The 25,698-nt window shown below is 34.9% G+C and overlaps 2 protein-coding genes, 1 long non-coding RNA gene and 1 pseudogene across 3 annotated transcripts; 3 read left to right on the plus strand and 1 right to left on the minus strand.

Moving 5' to 3' along the window:
• Positions 1–313: 313 nt before the first annotated feature.
• On the plus strand, positions 314–4,930 carry LOC143624729 (protein trichome birefringence-like 38; annotated as a pseudogene).
• Positions 4,931–7,186: 2,256 nt separating this feature from the next.
• LOC143624732 (uncharacterized) lies at positions 7,187–7,895 on the minus strand. Its single transcript, XR_013152165.1, has 4 exons — positions 7,717–7,895; positions 7,577–7,630; positions 7,392–7,455; positions 7,187–7,236 (listed from the first exon to the last, which is right to left on the minus strand). It is a non-coding gene; the product is annotated as an uncharacterized LOC143624732 (long non-coding RNA).
• Positions 7,896–10,010: 2,115 nt separating this feature from the next.
• On the plus strand, positions 10,011–11,168 carry LOC143624769 (protein JINGUBANG-like). The gene has a single exon (XM_077095312.1). The coding sequence runs from the start codon at positions 10,011–10,013 to the stop codon at positions 11,166–11,168; it is 1,158 nt and encodes a 385-aa protein (XP_076951427.1).
• A 7,857-nt stretch (positions 11,169–19,025) lies between these two features.
• On the plus strand, positions 19,026–24,006 carry LOC143624733 (uncharacterized). Its single transcript, XM_077095288.1, has 2 exons — positions 19,026–19,192; positions 22,886–24,006. The coding sequence occupies exons 1-2, from the start codon at positions 19,087–19,089 to the stop codon at positions 23,758–23,760; spliced, it is 981 nt and encodes a 326-aa protein (XP_076951403.1). The 5' UTR covers positions 19,026–19,086; the 3' UTR covers positions 23,761–24,006.
• The last annotated feature ends 1,692 nt before the right edge of the window (positions 24,007–25,698 follow it).

Consider the following 25,698-nt stretch of genomic DNA (forward strand, 5'->3'; position numbering starts at 1 on the left):
AAATTCATTCTTTCCAAATTTTCATTTTTATTCATTAATAGCAATTTATATATAATATTAATGCATGTGATTCATAACTTTTCTTAGAATTATTAAATATTGGATCTGCATTAATGAAATACTTAATCCGCATTAATTAAAGGCAAAAACTTACGTAACTTTTAATTGTAGATGACCTTGCCAAATAATTGAACTCGTGGTTTAGCTGTTTGTGATCCAAATCGATCGCATTGCTCCTTCAAACGGGTCAACGATCTCTCTCAGCCTCTTGTGTATATAAATAAATGCATATATACATAGAGATATATGTAATCTATCAGTGATGGGTTGTGGGATTGAAAGAGGATGTTGGTGTGCAATTGTTGTTATTTTGTGTGCACTTGTGTCAAGAGCAACATCAAATGGTGGTGACAAGTGCAACTTGTACCAAGGAAGTTGGCTGTACGATGAGTCGTATCCTATGTATGATTCATCAAAATGTACGCACATGCGAAAGGAATACGACTGCATCAAATACGGTCGCCCGGATCGAAGCTACCTAAAGTACCGATGGCAGCCCGACCATTGCAACTTGCCGAGGTATGTATCCCGGTCCTTCTCTCCCCATACATACATATATTCACACACACATATACACACACATGCACGAGCGGAACCAAGGGATCAAGAGTGTCCACTGACGTCATCAGAAGTTGTTGGACGTTTATAAATCATAAAACTGAGGCTTTTTTTTTCATATGATGGCCCACTAAAAGATTTTGATTCCACTACTAAATATGCAATAGTGTTGAGGCTAACATTTTAGACTTTAAGAATAAATTTAGTTTGGACCAACATTTTAGTTGTGCTAATTGCTTATGAGATCCAAAATCTGTTTGGAGTGTCACAATATTCACGTGCACGATGGTTATGCCAAAACTCTTTGTATTGTTTGCGTGTCTGAAACAAGTACAAACAAGACAGAACAACTTTTTCTTAGACAAAATGAATATCATTCTCAATATCTTTTCACGTCAATGGAGTAACGGGTGATTGAAAGGTATAACTTGTTAACGTTATTAAAGCAGACTATAGTTGATGCAGGGGCGTGGACAATATCTTTTAATTTTGTTATTTTTATATTTTATTGTTTTTATTATCTTATTTCCATGTTTATCTCCTTTTCAGCTTTTAGCATAAATTGGATGCTAGGGTTTATTGTTTAGTTAGTTTTTGATTAAAAGAGCATTGTTCTTGAACCTTTGGTTCGGTTTTATGGTCTTTGTTATGGGTTTCTTGAACGATTGATCGCTTCTAAACTACATCAGTAGTTGCTTGAAATACCAAACAATGTAACTCTAGTTACACATTATGAAGCAAAATTTCTGTTAGTGCATTCCTATCTTATGCTATCCAGCCTTAACTCTTGATTTGGAGATACTACCTTAACGTTTAGATAACCAATATAATTATCACCCAATAAACACACAATGGTCGAGTGCCGAATGCCGTACATCTTGGCATGCTACTCAGTCTACAATAAGTTGTTCGATACATGGAATTGTGGTCCATTATTTATCCTACCCTAGTTTAGGAATGACATGCTTGTGAGAGAATTTAAGTGACTAGTTTAGGAATGACATGCTTCAGATAATTTAAGTGTGACATTGTGGATTATGTGTGTATAAACATACATAGGACTTTAAAGCACACAAGTACAAGAGGCCTCATAAATCCGATTTTGGGTCATGGTATTCCTAATTCCCATCTCCGGTAGTAAAATGTGTATCCAAAACTCACGGCCGGCCCAAATGACTACCAAGTAAAGCTAGGGCTTTTGGCTCCCGAAATTTTAAGGCCTCTATTTTTCAAAATAAACTATATATATAGCATATATAATATTTATTTGTGATTTTAAGGCAAAATGTTGCTTCACTATAGCGTTAGTTTGCTTACTAGCGCTTTCATTTTCCTTGGCCACCGGCCCACCAGTGTTCGATCTCCATTCTGATTGAAGATTTAATTTTTTTTATCCGACACCAATAAAGGAAATATGTTAAAAGCCCAAAATTGCATATAGTAAATCATTTTTCTTCTACTATTTTAAAGGCATTTTATTTTTCACACAATATAGATTATAGTTTAATAAAGTTTTTTTTATTACTTGTAAGTAAAAATTTAAAAGATTTATTCAGTAACTTGTGTACATGTAATTAAAAAAAATAATAACATGACCATATGTAGTAATTTCTAATTTGGAGTCAAAACTTGTTTGTGAGTTTATCAAGTTAAAACTCAGCATTATCGTACTTTAAATGTTATTTTTTCTCTAAAGTAAGATGATATATGTGCATTATACCTAAATGTAAGCGGTCATGTTGAAAATGACCAATCTGTGTGTTTTCGTCTATAAGATGTTTTGCGGTATCCTCCCATCAAATTACATTGATGACGTGTTTCAACATATATGCACTATGGTTGGTTTGTTTTAAAAAACAAATGATACACTAGCTTACGTTATAAAATAGAGTATTTTAAGAGAAGTGAAACTATATAGGTTTTGAATTCAGTGTATTCATTTAATTGAATCTAAAGCGAAATGAATAAAATTTTGGAAAGTAAGAACTAAATTTTTTTTAAAAAGGCCACAGATTTTTTACACGCTTTGGGTCACCAAAATGGTTAGGCCGACCCGCTAGTGAGTCACTCCTCACTCAATAACTCATCATTGTTGGGTCCATAAGTTTTCTTTTTCTCCAAGATCGTGGACCCTTGACTATGATCTTAGTCAGCTATTATTTCCCTGCTGTAACTGAAACTTTTAGTTACAAATCCATCCTTAAAACTATCTTGAAAAATAATTCTACCAATTATAAAATTTTCTAACTACAATAAGTTCAAAATGCCATGAATATCACATGCACACCATAATCACCATCACAAGTCGTCAAGTGGATAGATCAAGGTACCAATGGTAGGATGAACAAGGGATGATATATTAGAATATTATGTAAATTTTTTTAAAGCTACATTATATTTAATTCTTTATTATCAATATATATTTAGAATTGGATAAGTCTCTACCTTCCAAAGGTGTGTGGATTCAAGTCTCGTGGATGTCTATAATAAGCGCATAACTTAGGAGTACATTAGAGAGTCATGAGTTATCAAAAAACAAATATGAGTTTATATAAAATTCATTCTTGCTTTCTTCAATTGCATGCAATTTTTACTTCTAGATTTGACGCCAAAAAAATTTTGAGAAAAATGAGGGGTAAGAAAATAATGTACATCGGAGATTCAATTAGCTTAAACCAGTGGCAATCCATGGTGTGCCTTCTTCATGATGCCTTGCCACTACACTCCAATATCACAACGAAAATCGTTAACTCGACTACAACGGTCACATTTAAGATTATGATCAACTCTTTATAAACTATTATTTATAATATATCATTCATTCATTTCATATAACATACATGCATGTTTTAGAAAGTTAATGAACATACTATTATGCCGTTTAATTTGTAGGATTTTGAAGTTTCGGTTTCGATGTTCTGGTCTCAATACTTGGTTGACATTGTGGAGGCGATCAATTTTGGTCGGGTTTTGCAACTAGATTCGATTACAAGTGGAGATGTATGGAAGCATAAAGATGTTTTGATCTTTAATACGTGGCTTTGGTGGGGCCGCGCTGGGAAAAAACAACCGTACGTGTATACGTTATATGCTTGTTTACATAATGGTTGATAGATTACCAATATTGTAATTGATGCAGGTGGGATTATATCAAAATCGGTGCGAGTGTAAAGAAGGACATGAATCGGATTGTTGCATTTCGTGAAGCTTTGAAGACTTGGGCGAATTGGGTCGATGTGCATATAAACACTAAGAGAACCAGAGTGTTTTTTCAAGGAGTTTCTCCATCTCATTACTAGTAATGCTTTCATACTTTTTAGTTTTTAAATGCATAATATATATATATACATTTAACTATTTTCGTTATTGCTGTTAGCTAGAGAAAACGGGTTTTCCTAAATTCGAACATAAAGTTACTAAAAATCTATTAAGATCAATAGCGTCACAAAAAAATTAAATATCTTATTAATTATGAAAAAAAAAATATTTAGGGTGTGAATTTCTAACATAACATGAACCTAACATGTTATCTATTTGTTTGAGTGTCAAGATGAGTTTTAGTCAAGTTGTATAAACGAGTTGGCATGGTAGGTTTGTAGGTTGGCATTTGTGTGCGTATATATGTATAATTTCAAAACACGAACTAAATTTTCATTTTATAAGAAAATTTAAAAGTTAGATAGCATTACTTATAGTTTAATATAAAAATAATAAATAAAATCAGATTAAACAAGTCGTATTCATGTTAATCCAAAAAAACTCGTGCTATATTCAAGTTCATGTTTACACAATCCTTAGGTATGTGTCATGCCAGGGTTCATCGCAATATTTTGGGTTTGTATAAGATTCGACCCATTAACTTGCGGAGATGACCCGTTTAGCACCCTAGCAAAGTTACAAAACAAGAAATTAATTATATAATTTAATAAAGAATCTAAAGATTTATGATTATTTTCAAGTGTATTTTTATCGAGATATTGAAGAAATAAATCAAAACTTGTGCAGTGGCGCAGAATGGAACGAGCCGGGTGTGACAACCCGTGCTGAAGAAATGACTCCGATAAACGAATCTAAGTGCAATGGTAGCATGCCGCGTGCTGAGACGGTGATTGAGGAAGTTCTGAGTGGTATTGTAAAACCAGTGTCATTGCCAACATAACAAGATTGTCTCAATTGAGAAAAGATGGACATCCAAGCAGATTCAATGGCTTTAGAGGAATGGATTGCACACATTGGTGTGTTTCTGGAGTTCCAGACACATGGAACCAGCTTCTAGCAGCTACTCTTGTTTGAACCCCTATTTTTTGGACAATTTTTTTGGACCAATAATAGTTATTAGTGCAAAAACTTAAAGATACTTGGTTATGACAACTTGTTGAAACATTGTATTGTTTTATAACCTCTTATCTTCTCTTAGACCATGTGTTATGGATGGGTGTTGGTTAACAAAATGCACAACCATGTCATCACCACGTAGGCGAAGGAAAATTAACGAATCAACCCAATAAAACAAGTGTTACTAAGTTGAAGAGGAAGTTGACGTTGGGCGCCATTGTAGAGGCGCCTAGAGGGGTGACGCTTGGTTAAAATGGTTGTGGCGTGTGGTGTTTGGCACCCGGTGGTGATGAGTTGGCATGTGGGTGTGGGTGACGTCCCTGATAACTCCATGACACTTAAAGCATGTTTGGGGTTGAGTTTAAAAATGACTTATCAACTTATTGGTTTTTTTTTTTTTCAAAAAGAAAATGTAGGTCCTTTAGAAATGGATCTCACAACTTTCTTGGATCAAATTGTGTTGTTAGCAAGTGAAAATCACTAGCAACATCCAAATCTCGAATCTTCTTGTTATTTGCTATATATGGAAATAGTTGATAGGATAAGTTAGAGAGATAAAGTAGAGTTGGTTTCAAAGTTAAAAAGTTACATATATGTATGAGAAGCTTACATCTTTTATAGGCAAGTCTTCTACATATTCATATGTTCTCTATTCCATAAAGCCGAATGGGCTAGCATACAAATGGCCTCAGGTCGAAACATAAACAAACTAAATGAAAACACAAAATATTACATGAGATAATAAAGCTAGCTAATAAATACAAAAAACTTAAACATAAGAATGCACTCTACATAAATTAAGTTTAAAAAAAGGTGTTTGGTAACCGTAGAAGTCATTTTTTAGTTAGTTCTCTTAAAAGGTTAAAAAAACTCTTTATAAAAGTCACAGATCCTAACTTTTTAAAATGGCTTCTGATTTTTTGATTGAAAAATTACCATTAATATTCGAACAATAACATACAACGTCGTTCATTAATTTCGTTTTCCACCACAGAACGTCGAGCTTTGCAATCTATCTCTAAAACTTTTTTTTTTCTCAACAATTGAAAGAAATCTCATGCTATGTTATGTTTTCTTCCTCTTCTATTGTTTTCTTTTTTCTTTTTTCTTTTGTCGGTCAATTGATTTAAACATTTATGTGATCAAATAGTTATTTTTTTATAGAAGCCAATACATTATTTCTGAATCTTTTTAGGGGGTGTTTGGTACAGAGAATGGAATTGTAGAGAAATGGAATAGAGAAATGGAATTGCAGAGAAAGGGAATTGGTCTGGAGAATGAGAATTGACTGTTCTGTTTGGTAGTACAGAGATTTCAGTAGAGAAATATAGCTGAGAATCATTTCTCTTGTTTGGTACATAGAAAATAAATAGAGAATTATATCAACTTTATCATTAGCACAAGTATTTTTTTCATAACAAATATTTATTAAAAAATAAAAACATATAAAAAGATGCATAAATTCCAACCAAAATATGCATTGATCAAACCAATTCACATACAAAACATAGTTTTTAAGCAAAAAACATCAACCATAGTTAAAACCAATTCACATACAAAACATACTTCAACCATACACAACTATCCCATTGAACCATCGGTATACAACTCGACCATCTCAATTTTCTCTTCTATTGTCAACGCAAGAAAAGAACGTCCTAGATCCACATCTTTACCAATCAAATGAGCTGCTTTGAACCGTTTTTATCATAACTCACAATATCAGTTGTTACACAATGAATTTCAAGTAAACACCAGAAGAGTTTATAACCCATGCTAATGCTTTTTTTGCATGCTAAAAGAGTCCCTATCGACCAAAGGATTTCCTCTCCTGTACTACTTGGATGTCATTGGCTATCTCATTATTTTTTCACTTTCATGCCAACCTGTGCAAAAAAGTCTTTTGTGAGATAGGTTTCATTTGAATCAAAGCTAACTCAAAGTCTCAAACCCATTTAGATCCCTATATTTGGTGTAACGTTTATGTCAATGTTAAAACTTATATAACACATCACTGACTATTTTTAGGCTACCACACTATCATTTGACCAATTCAATCTCAAAGTTGACATTTTACTTCAACTCAACTTTTTAAGAGAAATACCAAATATGCCCTTAACAATATGCAATTTATATTTGTAAGTTTCTGTGGATCTGACCCAATTTCAAATAACGTCTAGCAGTCTAAACCTCAGTTGAATTACATACGTAATCTATTTCAATTTAACTCTAGTACAGGTATGCATGTGACTTTTGATTGACCATTATAAAAGAGCAATTGTGCTGAAAGAAAGATAAATCAAGTCACATAAACATGGATGATAGCATCATTTTCAACCAATAAAAAAATGCAACATATCAGGCAATAATCTAAGCTTATAAGTCCACAAACATGTGAATTTCAAAATCTAAATATTTGAGTGTCATGTTCTACTTACGTTCTGTACAACTGAAGAGGTACACTTTCTTCCCATGTAATACCCCGCCCTCTTCGAATGCCTCCTGCACGGTTTGATGAAGAGATAAAAAGTTGCTTAGTTATGTGACATTTATTAGATAAATAAAACATTAAAAAATAATCAATTCTTTTTGGATGTTAAACAAACGCTACAGTATTACTCACCTCTAGATTTGAGAAATTCCAATTGTATTCAGAAAGTAAGTCGAGTTGGTCCCACTGTCAAGAAAATGTAAAATTCAATAAGTAGCCTACACCAAAAAAAAAGAACAATATAAAAAATGAACATTAATGATCACACACACCTCTGTCCCAACAGGAAAGATCTGCTTCCATAAATCCTCCTGCAAAAACAAGTAAAAAAATAAAACCATTGAAAGAAAAGAAGGTATAATCTTAGTCATGACTAGTGAGAAAGTAAAAACAAGCATCATGTTCAAGTGTTTCAAAAAGATAACTAAATTCAACAATAAAAACAGATTATGACCAGTTAAGCATTAATGCAAAACTATTGTGATACATATTTTGATAAGAGAAAATTACACAATTTATTATAAATCAAGCACAACCACTAAAACTATAGCATTATAGAAGCATCTGCATATAAATCCGTAACAGGGCCCATATAAGTTTTAACCTCAAGATTCTGAAGATTGAGTTTAACATGCACATCAATTTGCAAAAGAATATACATGTCTAACTAATGATTCAACCTCGATGCATGCTAACAATTAACCCAAGTTACACAAGAATTGCTAACCATGTCCCCTGTATCTCATTATTAGTATTTATCTAATCTCCTACCTGCAATGGTGTAGCAGAATAGAAAAGTACCAATAAGTTAATTCTCTGTTTGTGTTTTCAAATTAACTGTATTAGCTTTTACGTCCATATGCTACTTTTAACCCTAGCTTATTAGATAATCAACTAACCACCAGCTCAGTATCAATCCATCCAACAATTGTTCAACATTTGTTTTCCTCAAATTAACTATACTTACTTATAACTCCATGTGCTATTTTAACCACAGATTCAGCTCAGCATCAATCAACCAAACAATTGTTCAACATATGTGTTGTTCAAATTAACTATTTACCTTTCAATTTCATATGCTACTTTCAACCCTAACTTATTATACGTTCAATTAACCACGAATTCAGCTTAATATCAATGAATCAAACAATTGTTGAACATATGAAATAACTGTTTTAGCTTTCAATTCCAAATGCTACTTTTAACCCTAACTTATCATACAATCAATTAACCACAGATTCAGCTGCGTATCAATTAATCAAAATATGTGTTGTTCAAATTAACCTCCATATGCTACATTCAACCCTAGCTCAATTAACCATAAATTCAATCAATCGAAAACTGAAACAAACAGCAACGTTTTCAGCAAACAATGAAGACGTATCCTTACCAATCACGCTGGTCATCGAAGAACTCAGGCTCCGCTTCAGCTTTGGAAGCCCTAGCACGCTTCGTTTTAGGCGCAGGATTCTCAACCTCCTTATTCTCTTCCGGTTGAGTAACGGCCGCGGTGGAGGTGGAAGTGGAGGCTTCATCCTTGCGGCTTGCGGCGGCCTTACGCTTGCAGAAGAAAGATGAACACATGGGAGAAATGAAAGGAAAAGGAGGAAAATGGGAGAAATGAACGTCGAGAAATCCAATTCTCCGCTTTTGTTAGAGAAACAAAATCAGAGAAATAGAAATGGTTTATTTCCATTTCTCACCTCTTTCTTTCATAAACAAACAAGAGAATTCTTTCCAATTACATTTCTCACCCCTCAATTCCCTCTACCAAACACCCCCTTAATTCTTTATAAACAATTCATTAGATCGTTTTTCAAATCATTAGATCGTTTTTCAAATCATTATGTTTTAATTCTTTCCAAACAATACATATTTGTTGAATCATTATGTTTTCGATTCTTTATATTATATATTTTGTAGCAAAAATTTAAAATTATAATTTTTATAAAAAAATTGTTAAGGAAATAATAATATATGTAAAAGAAGTAAATTGTTTTAAATATACAAGAATGCCTTTTTTATCATTTTATATGAATAAGTCAAGCAAACATTTTTAAAAAATAACTTATTGACTTATTAGATTTTCCAACCACAAAAGTTAATCAAAACACATTTTTTAAAAACACATTTTGATTCAATAAGCATTTTGGAGTTAAAGAAACAATCCCAAACACCGCCTCCTAATATTTGGATAGTATTTTCAAGATTGCACTTTCTTCTAATGTAGTTAATTATTTTTCTTTGAATATGATTTTTTTAGATATGATAGAGAATATGATAAGAATTATCTTATAAAAAAAATATAAGCAAATAAAAATCAAAAACTAAAACTTAGTTATTATTTATCATCATACAACTAAAACCAGGATAATGTAAATAATCACAACTTCAAAACTAACATTTAAACACCAATAAAATAACTTCTAAACCATATTAATTCAGACTTGTGTCATGCAGGTGCCTATATATAACATACCCCTTCATTTAAAGTTTTAAACAATATAAGTTTTAATTTCTTGTTATATATTCATTCATCAAACCATCCATTTAATTACCACCCACAATGAATCACTCGATTCCAAACTCAACTCTAACAATCACCACCACCGGAACCACCAACTCCGGCGAGATTCCGGCCTACAAAATACCCAAAACACCCTCACCCACCGCCACACCCCGCCCACTATCCGTCATCACCGGCCACAGCGAATCAGTCACATGCATTGCATTATGTGGCGAATTCATCATCACTGCTTCTCACGGTAAAGAAATCATGGTCTGGCAGCAGCCCGATCTCCGGTTATTCACCAAGTTTGGCCACGGCAGCGGCTCGGTTAAATCGCTAATAACCATCGGAACATTAATATTCACAGCCCATCAAGATTCCAAGATTAGGGTTTGGAGGGTTTCAAGAAACCTTGACAATGTGTTTAAACTTGTTGACACACTTCCAACGACAAAAGACTATGTTAACAACATTATGAAGAACAGTAGTTACGTCCAAACAAGACGGAATCACAAGCGCTTGTGGATCGAACATGCGGACACCATTTCGTGTTTATCGGTTTGTAACGGGTTGATCTACTCAGGTTCTTGGGACAGGACGTTGAAGATTTGGAGAGTGTCGGATTTCAAGTGTTTGGAGTCGATTAAAGCGCATGACGACACGATAAACGCGTTAACCGCGAGTAAAGGGATGGTTTTTTCGGCTTCGGCGGATGGAAAGATTAAGGCTTGGGGGAGGGTGGAAAAAGAAGGTGTGCATTACCTGAAGGGTGTTGTTGAGGGTCATAAGGATGTGTCGATAAATGCGGTGGTGGTTTCGGCTGACGGGGCGGTGGTTTACGGTGGTGGGTCGGATGGGTATGTGATGGGGTGGATGGTGGATGGGTGGATTAGGGTTTTTGAAGTGGAAGCACATAAGATGTCTATTATGTGCATGTGTATGAAAGGTGAGATTTTGTGTACAGGTTCAACAGATAAAAGTATTAGGGTGTGGAAGAGGAAAGTCAAAGGGTTGACTAAGATTGGTGTGATGATGGGTCATGGAGGACCAGTTAAGTGTTTACAAGTGTCACCAAGTAGTGTTGGTGGTGGTTTTGTGGTGTATAGTGGTAGTATTGATAAGAGTATAAGGGTTTGGTGGGTTCCAAATGGCTCAAAATTTGAGGATTTTAACTCTAGAATCACAAAGACCATTACTTCTAGAACTTTATTTTAGTTGAGGTTTTGTAAACCATTAAATGGTTTTGTGTAATTTATTTACCATATGATAGTTTACTTCACTATTTGTTCACTTGATATATGGGAGTGTGATTTTTGAAGTTGGTTTTTCATATGTTCAAATGCTCGTGTCCCAATAGATTTGTTTTAATTTATAGGTGTTTAATCAATATTGTTCCATCCCCTTTCTTGTATCATCTTCCCTTCAAGGTACCAATATCTTCAATATTTGGCTTCATCCATTTCTTTTGTATCAATATGATACAAAGCTCTAACATAACATACCGTTAAACAACTTTTTTTTAATGAAAATGAATTATAAATTTCATTAAAAAATAATGTTTGCATCGATACAGAAGGCAAACGGGGAACAAGTTGTGCCGCCGGTCCTTTTTTTATAGCAAAACTAAGACGTTGTTTAAAAATAACATTCATAGAGAGTAAAGTCATAACATTACTATTCATTACCCGTTGGATGTATCAATGGACATGCAGTGATGGTCGTGTGAATGTACGTAAGTATTTTTCATTGTGGATAGCAATGGCTTTCCTTTAGAAATCCTACAATTCTATACAAACCAAACCGCTTTAAGCCTTGACATCACATCAACACCGGTTGTTTCATTATTATAAAAGTTGTAACCTTGATATATTTCAAATATAGTCGATCGTTGTTTGGGCATGATTTGTGGGTTATTAACGAGTGTACGTCATTCTTATCATTTTGTTGGAAGTGGGCTATTATCGAGTGTACGTCTTTGATAATGAGTGACGACGACGTTAGGGCCGTTGTCGACGAATTTCATATTCCCTCAGATTTGAATCCGATCAAGGCTCCGTCGGATAAACCTATTTATCCCTTTCCCAAAAGAAAATTTTTTATTTATCCTGCCATTTTTAAGGTGTCTAACTATAAGATTCCCTTTAGTAAGTTTTTGATAAGAACCTTGATGTTTTTTGGCTTTCATATTTCTCATTGTAATCCTTTGGCACTCGCTCGTCTTTCCCATTTTGCGGTGTTATCCTGGTCTTTTCAAAAGACTCCTACCGTGAATCTTTTTAGGGCTTTCTATCGTTTGACTAGGGCTGGTCAATGGTTTATTTTTTAGAAGCATCATAATGCCACTCTTTCCACTAACCCCCCTTCGAATCTCCGTGGATGTTAAATTAATCGTTTCTTTTACCTTGATGACCGTTGTTTGCCAATTGATATGAAGTGGCGATCTTTGGATCTTCCGGTTGTGGATGAGACTTGTAACGTTCGTTAATCTTCCCGAAAACTCGACCCATTTTAAATTTTTGGTTTTGCTTATATATATATATATATATATATATATATATATATATATATATATATATATATATAAAAAGGATCAAAGGAGAACTCCTTCTTAGAGAGATAACTAAAGAACTAATAAAGAAATATTTTTAATTTAATTAAAAAAATATTTAAATTTTTTTTTCTTTCAGCCTTCTTATTTGTTTTATTCTTCACTAGAAAAAATTATAATAATTAAAAAAAAACTCGTTGTAGTGCACATATGCAATATATCGACTTTTTTTTATTGCATATGTGCACTAGTGTGTATTTTGATATGTGCAATAGTGTTGAATAGTATATATGCAATTGTTTGTATTGTATGCATACAATAGTGTTATATTATATACAAAAATAAAAAAAATCGATATAGTGCATATGTGCATTAGTGTTGTATTACGTATATGCGATAATGTGTGTTGCATACAATTATTAGTGTTGTATTTGCATATATTAGATAGTGTGTATTGTATAATGCAATGTGTTGTATTATATGTAATTAAACACTATTGTACATATGCAATGCACATTAGTCATATGCATTACATCGACGGTTTTTTTTAAGGAACAATATCATCTTATTAGGAGGAAAGAAAAAAAAATCTACAAAATATTTTTTTTTAAAAGTTAAAAATAATTCTTTATTAGTTCTCTAGTTCTCTCTGTATCCCACCCATATATATATATATATATATATACATGTAGGGTTAGGTTAAAATAAAAACTCACTTGAGTTGTGAAAACTCTAGAAACTCATTCCCAACCACATGTTTTTAATTAAAGATTAAATCTTGTGGTTCACAAAGTTAATAAAAAATGTTAACATAAATATAACATTTTCTCTCTCCTAAAAAGATATAAAAAAATTAGTAAAAAAATGTTAAAAAATAGCAAAACAATTTTTTTTAATGTTTCGATGTTTTGTATTAAATGTTACAACATATATTACATGTAACAAAAAAAACGATGTTACATAGGGTTTTCGCAGATTTTCACAACTCAAGTGGGTTTCCATTCTATACTTTACCTATATATATGTGTGTGTGTGTGTGCGCGCGTGTGTTTTATAATGTTATTAACTAGTTTTTCTATCCGGCGCATTGCGCCGCGACAGCTGGTAAAACCCCAACGTTGTAACACGGGCGTTGGTTAAACCCGAACGTTATGATGATGATTCGACGCGAATTCGGTCAATATCAGTTGCGTTCGTTATGATATAGGAATCATTGGTAAAATTTGAGCGTTAAAACCCAAAAAATTAATTTGTCAAGTTAACATATAAAAACATTAAAATATAAGAAAACAAAATATTTAAGACGATGTTTATTTGGTTGGCAAACCCGACGGTGGTAAAACCCAAGCGTTGTGGTCCCGAGCACTGAGGCGGCAACTTGACACGAATTCGGTCATTTTTTATTACGTACATTACGGTGCCGGAACTTAAAAACGAAAAAAAATATAAAAAATTGAGGGGGACCAACGACCAAATTTGGGGGAGGGGGATGGGGGTCGGTCGGTAAAATTGCGTATTGGTAAAACTTGAACGTTGTCGGTCATGGGCTTTAAATAAGGCCATGAGTATGCGCAAACTCGGTCAATTTCTTTCAGGTTTGTTATGGTACCGAAACTAAAACAAAAAAGAATAATGTTTGGTCGATTTTCATTGCGTTTATTATGGTAACTGAACTAAAAACCAATATTAATCGACTAATATGGTGCCGCCAAGTGACTAATAGGCCACTTGCAGCACCAAAGTCGTTATTTATATTATAGTATAATTAATCTCGTTAGTATACATAAATTAAAAAGGTAAACATCCCATAAGTATTATCCCTCACTTGTGGTCTAGTGGTATGAGGCTTGGGCTCTCCAATTGAGACCCAGGTTCGAATCTCACTTGTGTCACTTTTGGATGAATATTAACAATGAAGAATGAGTTAGGGCTTGTGCAATGGTTATCAGTTCGAACCCAAAGCCCACCCGGGTTTTCGTCCCACCGTGTGTTACGCCAGCGAGTTATGCTCTTGTGGTGGCAAAATAGCTGTTAAGTGGCAGTCGGCGGTATAGTTTCCCGGGGGAACGTCCAAGCCAAACTCTGAAGCCAACGTGGGCCGGTTAAGACAACATAGTCCGGTCAGAAGGGGGCCGAGTTTTCCAAATTTAAAGAGTACGGTATCCTAAACACAAAAAAGTCGCCGTTTTAAAAGAAAAAAAAGAAACATCAAATAAGTATTGAGTTGCCACCCATCATGCCTTGTTGCCACAAGATAAGTAACAAGTTCAATAATTGGTAGGACTAAATGGCATGCCAAAGAAGGCATTATAAATGATAAATTATGGGTGTTGTTGAACTAAACCTTGCATAAAAATATTTCTATTCACATTTTGAAATGTTTGGTGAATGAATACGACCGTATATATTGACTTAATCAGACTGGATTAAATTGAATACATATATGTTTGATGACTAGGATATATTTACTAAATAAATAAAGCTGAAGTGTGGAAAATTTTTAGCATACATGAGTTTTTTTTTTTGAATCGGATTAAAGAAAAGTTAAAATATTAACAGGAAAATGAAAAGTATGAATGACACCATCACACCAAATTTATAAAATAACGGTATTATTGTATAGATACAAATTTTGTAACCATATTTTACAAGTTCTTTATTAGAAAATGAAAACAAAAGTGTGTTTGTATATGCACCCAATCAACTAGAACGATGTATTTTAATAAGCAGCAGTAGATTAACATTTGATTTAAATCAAACGTTAAATATATAACATTTTGATTTAAACGGGGATCCATTCTGATGTCTAAAACATATTGCGCCCGCTTCTAAACGTACTTTTGCTACAACGATGTAGCTAACAACAAGAGTATGACAATCCAAGAGTATATCCAAACCAGAGCTTCTATACCTACTAAGAATCAAAGAAAACATGACCAGTTAGTCTCATCGTATGTGGGAGTCTCCTACGATCAACCTCCAGCGTGAGAGTCAATGATATGATACGATTATAAGGTTGTAGGAGTGTAAAGAGAGAGTTAAGAGAGAATGAGAATACCTTTGGTGGAGCATTCTTTATATAGGCAGTCGGAAAGCTTAAGCTTCTTAAGAGAAAAATGTCAGCTTTTCTTTCAGCTTACCCAAACTGGGTGTATGTCATTTCCATATAAGCTTTGCTCAGCTTTTATTTGTCTTCTTGTTACTTTTACTTTATGGCAGACACCAGCTTTTGTTAGCCATGACTTTATCTTACATTACTGTAGCAGGAGCTTCTTGATCAACTTAAGAACCTTGTTGGGCAAGTGTCAAACTTCCTATCTGAAAGCTTATTTTTATTATTTTCTTGTTCCGAAGCTTCCCTGACTTATAAGCTTGTGTTTGTTGTTTCTTCATTCTTAAGCTTCTTTAGCTTATGGGTAGGGGTACCCACGTCATCACGTACAGTTGGATTAAGTCCGTAATTTCTTTAAGTAGGGAACTAAACGAGTAAAATGAGCATACTGTAGAGACCATATGACAATAACTTAACCAAATCGACAAACTTGACTTCTTTACAAGACAAATTTTGTTATTAAAATTCATTAATCTGGAGGAGCAATTGCATATATATTAGTAATGTCTTGTATTAAACATGGGGTGACTCAGTTGTTGGTTTGTACCTATACCCCGACTGATCATACCTTGACTCGTGAGCTCATGGGTGACTCATAATGAGTCAAGTAAACTCCTAACTAAGTCAAACGGAAAAATTACCGTGTGATGAAATTAAAGTAGAAATAGATGAAATAAGGGCGCTGTTTGAAGTAATCAATATAGTAGTTAGTAAAAACACAAATCTCATAAATTAAAATAGCAATTAAAATGTTAAAATAGAAAGCATAAACAAGGTTTGTCTGAGAAGAGAGCCAATAGCCTAATTTTTTTTATTTTTCATTTGTGGCCTGATGGTAAGAGACTTTAGTTTTTACTTATTGGAGGGAGACTCAAGTTCGATCATCACTTGTGTTACTTTTGGTGGATTTAGACAGTGAAAGATTTGAGCTAGGCCTTGTGAAAGGTTGTCAGTTGGAATCCCGAGCCCACTCGGGTTTTCGTCCCACCTCGTGTTACGCTAGAGAGTTCTACTTTGGTTGTTGCACAACGACTGTCAAGTGACATCCGGCGGTATGATTAAGCCAAACTCTGAAGTCAGCGTGGGCCCGATTAAAGACAGCATAGTCTTGCCGAAGTGAAACAACGAGACTCCTTAATTTGGAAAGTGTTGTAACCTAAACACAGAAAATCGCCGCTCCAAAAAAAAGGGGGGGGGGACATTTTTTACCCCCCTTTTAAACCAAAGTCGTAAAAACGCTTTTAAGAAGATAAAACTTGGGCAATTTAAATGGTATTATTTAAAATTTAAAACTACGATAACTTTATTTAATTTCTTAAAATTGCTATCACTTTCAAGAAATTTAATTTAGAAATCAATGCTTTTAAATTCAATTTTTTAAGAGACTTTATTCACGTTATTAAAACTAAGCGCTGCCTTTCAATAAACGTGTAGTTGTTGGGCCGTCTCTTGGGTAAACTAAATAAGGTCATGGCTTTAGGCCTTTATTTTTATAGGGCCTCCATTTTAAATAGGAGTTGTCTATTATGAGATTTTGAAGTAGAGTTCTTTTAGAATTAGTAACTCATTGATGTGGCACGAGCTAAATAGGAGTGATTCATATATATTATCATTGCATATCATCAATATTCTACAATTCTTATATACTCTCTAGCCTTATACGCATAAAGAAAAGAAGAGAAAAGGGCCTGAAAATTTTAATTAGTTTTAGGCCTTCGAAGACGTTGAGCCGGCCCTGAGTGATTACGTCCTTGCCAGTTGCCACGCGCTCACACCGGGGTACAATCACATGATGGATGCTCAAATCCAAACTATAATCTATTTCATGGGGTTACAAGTTATAGCTTATGTCATAGCTCATACGTATAGAAAGCTTCTTTTTCTTTTGTCACTTCACATTCAACCCAAAAATTATTGAAAAATATTACATGATATGCTTTCCTCCTTTTTTTTCTTAACAGCAAACGAATTATCCAAACTGGCTACTGGTTAAATTCATCAAATCCGAATGCACTCATCTTTCGATCCGGGACAAACCCTTACCTAAGGTCAACGCTCGTGAACACTCACCCGAAGACACGACAGTACGGTGAGATAAAACTCGTTAAGTTTAAGGATCAAACTAGTGAAAGCCACCTATTCGCCTAGTCTCTCATCATCTCTTTGGTGCCTCTGAAACTAAACGACGGGGACAGGAATCGAACATGGTCACATGAAATACCAGGTCTCTCTTTTACCACTCCACCACCAGCTCACTGGCAATATATATCTTCCTACTAACTTACCAACTCGAAAACACTGAAATGTATTGTTATACAAAAAAAAAATTGTTATATTATAATAGGCTCATGAGCCTACTGAAGTTCAATATGTAAAGCTCGAGCTCAAGTTTGTTTATTACTCTAGTTTAGACTTGAGCACTTTTCGAATTTTAAACGAGCCATCTATAGTAGCTGACAGAACATTTCATATCGTTTTCAAGCTCTGCTTTCAATGTGGGCGTATAATGTATATATATGTGTGCCCTCGGGAGGCAAAATTAAAATTGCACTAATTTTGGCATTATTTTATTTATTTCGTGAAAATGACGTTAAAAGTGTGGAAAGTTAACCATGCATAATGTGGTGGCATTGATAACCGAAAGACAAGAGTACATGCACTAGTTGGCTGGTAACCCAATGGTTGAGTGCTATGTGTCCTATGTCCAAGGTTTGATGCAAAACTACTATCAAGTTGGGGGTCCTCGCCGGAAGTAACGTCTCTATTCTTATGTGTCAAGTTGACGAGTTTTGGGTTGTCGAACTGAATTAATGAACAAGAACCCAAACACGACCTATATAATTATTCACGTCAAAAGGGCAACTTAACTTCTACTTACTTAAAATCACATAACATGAACACGACTCATGCAACTCATTTATCTAAACAAGTTGTAAACAGGTAATCAGGTCGAGACTTAACTAGCCTTGTATATTTTAAAGTTTTAACTTTTATAGACCTCCATTTATTAATTTCACACTGTAAACCTAAGCTTTAGCTCGTTTAAGATACTACACACGATATTGATCCGAGATTAGGCTCGTTTAACCTCTTTTTGTTTTTTCAAAATTATAAAAATAACTAAATTGTATGTAAATTAATTAATAAAGAACAGATAAGCTGAGCTCGAACTTAATACAACTACTCATGAGCCGAACTCGAGCTCCTGTAATACAAAACGAGTCAAGCTCGAGTTTGACCGGACTAGTATCTAGATAGATTAGTTAAACAACTCAAACATGTAAATCCAAAAGGAAAAAACTAAAAAGTAATAAAAGTTAAGGGTTCACCTTAAACATAACATTCTATGTGTTTTGTTCCCCCAATTTCATTCCTTTTGCTTCTACTGTACTCTTCCATTCCAACCAACTTCTTCATATGTACTTTTCACCCTTAACCAGCAAAACCCATTTCAACTCAAACAATTTGGTCAAATGGGTAAGTGGAATTACCGACGAACATGGCGACCCAAGAATTATTATCGAGATCAAAGAATCCCATCTCCACCGACGTATTACGACACCGAATTCAAACTCAGAGGTAATATTTCATTCAATTTTGGTGTTCTTGATGCTAATTGCAAATGGGTTTGTGAGGATTTTATTTGGGTGTTTGTGGTTATTGATTATTGGTTGTGGATTTGGGAATTAGGGTTTGGTTTGATTTTGAATGGGGTGGTTATAAGCTAGTGAAATTACGGAAAGGCCCTTGATTGGTTTTAGTTAAGGTAGAGGGAGGCAAATAAACCGGTTAACCGAACCCACCCGAAAATCGTACAGAAACCAATTTTGTAGAAACCGAGTTGGAACTGATTGAAACCGCAGATTCGCAACCGGTTTGTAACTTTCTTCGTCAAAACTGGTTCCAAACCGGTTAACCAAACCGAAACCAGCAAAAACTGGTAAAAACCTGATCCGAAACCGATTGTAATATGACCAAGAAACTAGTTTCAAATCGAACCAAAACCGATCATAAACCAGTTTTGACTTTTGTTGACCAAACTGAACCGGTTTCATCCCAAACCAGTTTTGAGTTTTAAATCGGTTTGTGCGCCTCTAGTTAGAGGTAGGGTGGGGATGGCAAATGGGTTGGGTCGGGTCGAAGCGAGTTAGGGTCGGAACAGGTTAGGGAGTTAGGGTTTTGTTTAGATTGTTAGTTTGGATGGGGTTGTAAATATGTGAAACTACATAAAGGTCCTTGATTGAATGCAGTTAAGAGGTAGGCCGTAGGGGTGGCAAATGGGTCGGGTCAAAACGAGTTAGGGAATTAGGGTTTTGTTTAGATTGTAAGTTAGTTTGGATGGGGCTATAAAGGTGTAAAGTTACGGAAATGTCCTTGATTGGTTGCAGTTAGAGGTAGGAAATTATGAATTGAGTGAGTATTTGAAAATTGAAAATGTAAAGGTGTATAAGTGATTAAAGGGGTAATATAATGTGTAATGCTGTAGTGGTTGATGTATGATATTGCGGTTTCTAGGGTTTGCAAATAGGAGTTATAAACAGTTAAGGTTAGACTAGGAATATTTGATTATGCGTTGTTGGTATTATTTTTAACAAGGTTGATTTGTTTTTTGAATAGGAGTAATACATGATAAAGTGGTTAAAACAATAATTTGAATGAAACATGTACGGGTTGAAATGTTGTGACGATATGAGCAAACACGTGTTATCGATGAATCCGTGTTTAACTTTAAGGGATTAGTATCAAGAGAAATAACCTGCAAGTTGTTTTAGTTGATGATTTTAGAAGTGTGAAATGAATTGGAAGTTTTATATGAAGTCTCTTAAAAGACCAGAAAATAGGCCTCAGACAAAAAAAAGCGCAATGAAATTATATGAAGTTTTATATGATTAAGATAAAGAATAAGACATGTATGCTCACTAAAGATAAATAAAAAGATGAAGTGAGTTGTGTATTCTCACTAAAGATGAATATAAAGATAAAGTGAGTCACAGTGGATGTGTGCTCACTGTATTTAATTGTTTGGATAATAAACTTAAGAAGACTGCACATAATGTTCTAGACAATTTTCGGGTGGGTAACACAATGCGTGGAGCAGGCTGGTCCAAGGGTCATTGAAATTAAGTTACGGAATTGTGCGCCACCTAAGTAGGGCCCCGGTTTTAGAACGGTCTATATAAGGCATTTTACGTTTGACACTTATTCTGAAAGTAGGCTTGTGAAGCGTCTGGTACTCTGGTTATAGGAAATAGATCATTTAGGTTAGCGTCCACTTTACCATTTCTCTCTATGGCATCTAGCACTCATTATGGGTGAGGTGTGAATTCGAATGTAATAAAGTTTGCCGAAGTCAAAAAGTCCGTCTTTTGATGCTTTTGATTATTGGGACGCCGGGCGCCACCGAGAAAAACGCTAAATAGACACTAATGACTAATCTAATGATTTATTTTCTAACCAGACGCCTCTCAAGCCCACTTTCATATCAATTGTCAAGCTCAAAATCTTTTATAATTCTGTTTTTTCTAAAACCGAGGCTCTATTTAGTGGGGGGCAAAAGACCTAGTTTGATTTTGACAGCCCTTAGGCTGATTCTGCTTCTAGCATTAAACACTCTATAATGAATTTTGTGTACTATTTTACTGACTTGTTGGCTGTTGCTTTCTGTTAAATTGTCGATTCATTTTTTCGTTATTTTTAAATAAAAGGATGCTTAACACGTATTATCAAAATTCAAAGAACAAAGTTAACCCGTTGTTAAAAACTTAAAAGTGCTTATTTGTTTTTGTTCACATCCTTTAATTATTCTTCCTATTGAGGAAAGATCATTAATGTCTGCATTCTCAAACTTTAAAGATCTAAACGTTTTCTCAACTTGGTCAGTTGTTCAGTAGTCGTCTCGTACTAATTTTTGTCAAAAACTGGTATGATCTGGACCAAAATGACTATTTTTTGAAATGGCCGGTTCTGACTCGTTTTCTCATCTTACCCGTTTTCATTGATGATATGTGGATCTATGAAAACATGCAATGATGGCTGTGGTGGTATAGAGAGTGGTCACAGACTCACAATATATAATACTTGCTCAGCCTAGGGCGGAAAGCTGTGGTATAATGACAATAGACTTTGGATTAATGCTCACTTTTGCTTATGAACGAGATGTAGCAGCTAGCAACCAGACTATTTGTCTTTATTCTCAACGGTTTTTAATACTTTAGTCCCCAGAATGCTACTGCTGAGTTGCTATTATGCAAAAGAAATTTTTGAGCTTAGGGTGTTTTCAAAGATTAGTTAGGAAGGTCCCAGATGCCATTTATTAGGGTTAGGTGTCATTAATGTTAGTGTTTTGTGAGTTGTCTACCTTTTTTTGTGTTTAGTTCATTGTGTTTTGTCGATTAATGCTATTGGTATTTGGTAGACTGTAACATATTATTAACGTCAGCAAAATATCTCTTTTACGTTTACATTTATAATCAAAGCATTAGTTATTTATTAAGTTTCAAAAATATTGGACAAAAACTGTTTGCGGGTTCGTGCAACCCAGCCTGTGCGTTGACTCTAACCCAGTTTGGCCCGTTAACCAACTCGCCTGACCAGCTCATTTTACCACCTTTATATTTAGGTATATTGATTTTTATTAATCCCAACTATCGTCTTTTGGTCACTGCTGGTCGCAACTAACGAATTGGCTGTTGACGGCCCCAACTTTTAACGTATTTGTTTCTAATGGCCCGCGACTAACAGAATCCTAACGTCGTTAATTTCAGGTCGTCGGAAAAACGTTTTTGGCCGGAAAACACAATTTTTTCCCAAAAACTCAACATTTTCGTCCCAAACATCTTGGTAACTTTGTAATGAACCTTTAGGAACCTTTTTCTAGTAAAAGCCCCAATTATTGAGGTCGCCAGAAACCCTAGAACCATCGTCGTAATCAGTTGATGGTGCTCAAGTGGTGGTAGTTGGTTGGCGGTGAGTCAATTGGTGGTGGTTGCGGTGTCTCAGCGGTGTTTACCGGCAGCAAATTTGACTTTTCCGGCCGAAAACGTTTTTCCGACGACCTAAAACTAACGGCTTTAGGATTCTATTAGTCATGGACCATTAGGAACAAATACGTTAAAAGTTGGGACTGTCGGTAGCCAATTCATTAGTTGGGACCAGCGGTGACCAAAAGACAATAGTTGGGATTAATAAAAACCAATATACCTTATATTTAAATAATTACTTAATACATATATTTATAAGTTCTTACTAAAATGTAATACTAATTTCACACAGGAACCTGGAAAAACATTGACCTGCCATGGGAGCAAAGATTCTGCATTTCAGTAGGGATTCCATGGGAGAAAGTAGTTAATGCCAAAGACGATTTGCAATACTATGATAGCGTGTCGAAGTGGGACGATTCAGCTGGCGAGTTAAATTTTCTTGAGGCCAAAAAACGATTTTGGGCACAAATTAATAACATCCCAACCAATGACCCGCAGCCGGATCCCAACATGTATAACGAAGATATTGATTGGAACCCAGAAATCGACTGTGAGTTAGTTAAGGAACTAGATTTAGCATATTTCAATCCTGATGAAGCGGAGAAACTAGAAAGTTACAATGCCACCAAGATAAATGACGGTTTTACCCCTGGATGCATTTTAGGATTGAATGATAGCAATGATAACAATCCTTGGGAACGCAATAAAAATGAACGATCGAATAAGGCCGAAGATAAGAATATTGCCGACCCGTGGGAACGGGGAATTACTCACGAGGATAGAGATAAAAAAGACGCGTGGGACGGTGGTATAAATAGCGCGTGGAATAAAAATGTTACATGGGGAAATGATGCAAGAAACGCGGGAAATAATGAGAATGCATGGGGTATTGATGTAACTAACTCGTGGCATTATAATCAATTTCGGGCTCCGAAGGAAGCGGGATGGCAAAATAGTAAATATGGCCATGCCAGCTCTTCACGTGGGGCCCGACAATATCAAGGTCCGAATAGACAAAGGGGAAACTACAGGGGTTTTGGTAGGGGGTTGGGTGGTAGTTGCAGAAAACGAGAGGGTGGTCATGAGTATACGACTTACAAAAGTTACAAAAGTGCCCGAGTTCAGTCGGATGATTATAGGGAACGGAATCCGTATAGAAGGTAAGTGACGGTTAATATGGTTGGTTTTTTTGGTGGTATATGGTTTGTGATACATATATGAATTCAAAGAATTCTTGCCATATGTTATCATGTGCTCCTTTTTGTTAGCTTTTGTTTCGGCAAGAAAAAGAATTGTAATATCGTTTTTGTACGCATATGCTGGTTTAATGTTGCGTTAACGGTTTCTTTACTTTTTATCTTGTAAGACGGATTAAATATGTCATTTAAAGAAATTACTCATGAGAGAGTTGACGGAGCTATATGCGTATTCGCGTATGTAGCTCCATCAGTGTTCTCAGTCATTGGGCATAAACATGTGACATGTCATACATTTTTTCTTTCTTTTTTTTTTGTGTGAGATTGTAGTCTAGGAAATGAATGCCATTGCTAACTAGGGCTGTAAATTAATCGAGCCAAGTCTGGGCTTGTCTAAGTTCGGGCTCAGCTTGGGTTGGACTCGTTTCTTATTTTATTATGTAAATGTAAAAATTATTTAAGTAAAATCAAGTAAATAATTATTATTTACCTTATATCAACAACACGCTTAGGGTTGCTAGATTTTCTTTTGCTCGGGAGTTTAGTGAGATATTAAACTTTTTCACGTTTAAGTTTAGCTTGATTCGAACTTTTTTTTATTTGATCGCGAGTAATTAGTCAATGGGCTGAGTCATTTTAAGTTTTAACCTCTCTTGGTGAAGCTGTTGGTCATAGGATTTATAACTTCCTTGCAACTCTTTTTCACTTATTAATTTGCAATTTATTTCTTATCTTTTTGTTGAAAGTGATGCTAGGTCTTGTCTTCACATTTATTTATTATCCTTTATAAACCAAAGACAATGTGTAATGTCTCACTTTCAAAGAGTACATAAAGTCAATCACTCGATTTAAAGGTATAGTCCATGATAATATGTGGTCACTAGACTGTTAACTGCTAATAAATAAAATAAATATCAAATGAAAAATGTATGGAAAGATGAATTGTTTAATTTAACCACATCATGAACAAAGTGATGTCATAAATTGGTTGTGGCTCAATGGTAGAGCAATCACTTTATTAGTGAGAGGTAGGGGGATCAAACATCACTATCATCAATTTATATGGGAGATAGGAGGGATGACCCTGGCTTGCAAGGGTTCGAGTCCTGATCTCACCCGGTTTTACCGGCTCATCGCTGTCGTGCCATTTGGCGGGCGTGGGGGTCCGGTTTTATCCGGGGAATCCCTCAATAGGTGGACCGCTAGGGGCTCCGTCAGAACTCGTGGCCGGCTCGGGCTACCTTTAGCCATTGGGGGCCGCGTACGGAGTACCCGGTATTACTTTGTTGGTCGTTCCAAACAAAAAAAATGAACAAAATGATGTCTACAAGGACATCTATACACTTCAAATAAATAGTTTCTACTTTGTAATTATTTTTGTTTAAACTGTTAGTTATATAAAGAGAGACCCCATGCCCCTACATCTTCAATAATCAGCACACGAAGCCAATACTTGATGACTCACATCCACTAATAATATCCTTGTCATATTTCTACATTAGTGGTAAAATTTTAGATGTTGGTTTTGTAAAATTACATTTAAGTAACTTCTTTTTAATTGTTAACTAAGTTATAGTAACTTCTTTTTAATTGTTAACTAAGTTATAATAAGCCAATGATCCTTGGCTCAGTAGGTAAATACTAGTTGGGTTAAGCATTGGTGAAACTTTGACATAAAGACGGGAAAGGGGGGGGACTCAATACGTATAAAAATTTATGAAAAAAAACGCGTAAATTTACACTATTGAGAGGGGGGGAGATTATGCTTCGCCAATGGGATTAAGTGTGAGGCAAGGGAATTGCTGGTTCAAGCAACACATGTGATAAAAATTATGCGGGAACCTTCTGGTGTTACGGTTTAATTCCAACAAGGAAGAACGCCATTGTTTTAGGTTTCAAACTCTGG

The sequence above is a fragment of the Bidens hawaiensis genome, unplaced genomic scaffold (genome assembly GCF_021521415.1).
Source record: "Bidens hawaiensis isolate Kalapana, Puna unplaced genomic scaffold, B.hawaiensis_p1.1 tig00003961_1, whole genome shotgun sequence".
NCBI lineage: Eukaryota > Viridiplantae > Streptophyta > Magnoliopsida > Asterales > Asteraceae > Bidens > Bidens hawaiensis.